The 475-nt window shown below is 48.4% G+C and overlaps 1 protein-coding gene across 1 annotated transcript in view; it reads left to right on the top strand.

Moving 5' to 3' along the window:
* LOC104801966 (2-methyl-6-phytyl-1,4-hydroquinone methyltransferase, chloroplastic-like) overlaps positions 1 to 473 on the top strand; it is a 1,203-nt gene extending 730 nt beyond the window's left edge. Inside the window, exon 2 of the mRNA XM_010525352.2 lies at positions 1 to 473. This exon is cut by the window's left edge and continues 18 nt beyond it. Coding sequence (XP_010523654.1) covers positions 1 to 382 — 382 coding nt within the window. The 3' untranslated portion in view covers positions 383 to 473.
* Positions 474 to 475: the final 2 nt, after the last annotated feature.

Here is a 475-nt window from a genome sequence, read left to right as displayed (position 1 = left end):
CGACAACCCCAACTTGCTCGTTGTCGACGTCGGCGGTGGAACTGGTTTCACCACTTTGGGCATTGTTAAGACTGTGCAAGCTAAGAACGTCACGATTCTCGATCAGTCTCCGCATCAGCTGGCAAAGGCCAAGCAGAAGGAGCCCTTAAAGGATTGCAAGATCATCGAGGGGGATGCTGAGGATCTTCCTTTCCGTACCGATTACGCCGACAGATACATTTCTGCCGGAAGGTATGATTTCCATAATCTATTTGGTACGAGTTTGCAAGTGTACCTTTTGATGGTCAAAAGGTGCTGTTCTTGCTTGATACTCGACCTTTGTACGGTAACCCGTGATATTACCCTTGTCTTGGTTGGATGTCTTGCACCATTTGTACGGTGATTGGTGGGTAAAGCAAAAGATCCTGCCTTGCTTTACGAATAGAATCCGCACCTAGAATTCTCTGCATAACCTTTAGAAACCCCCCCCCCCCCC

Source organism: Tarenaya hassleriana, unplaced genomic scaffold (genome assembly GCF_000463585.1).
Source record: "Tarenaya hassleriana unplaced genomic scaffold, ASM46358v1 Cleome8, whole genome shotgun sequence".
In the NCBI taxonomy this organism is placed as follows: Eukaryota; Viridiplantae; Streptophyta; class Magnoliopsida; order Brassicales; family Cleomaceae; genus Tarenaya; species Tarenaya hassleriana.
The sequence above is the reverse complement of the archived record's forward strand: the minus strand, read 5'-3'. Positions and strand labels throughout refer to the sequence as shown.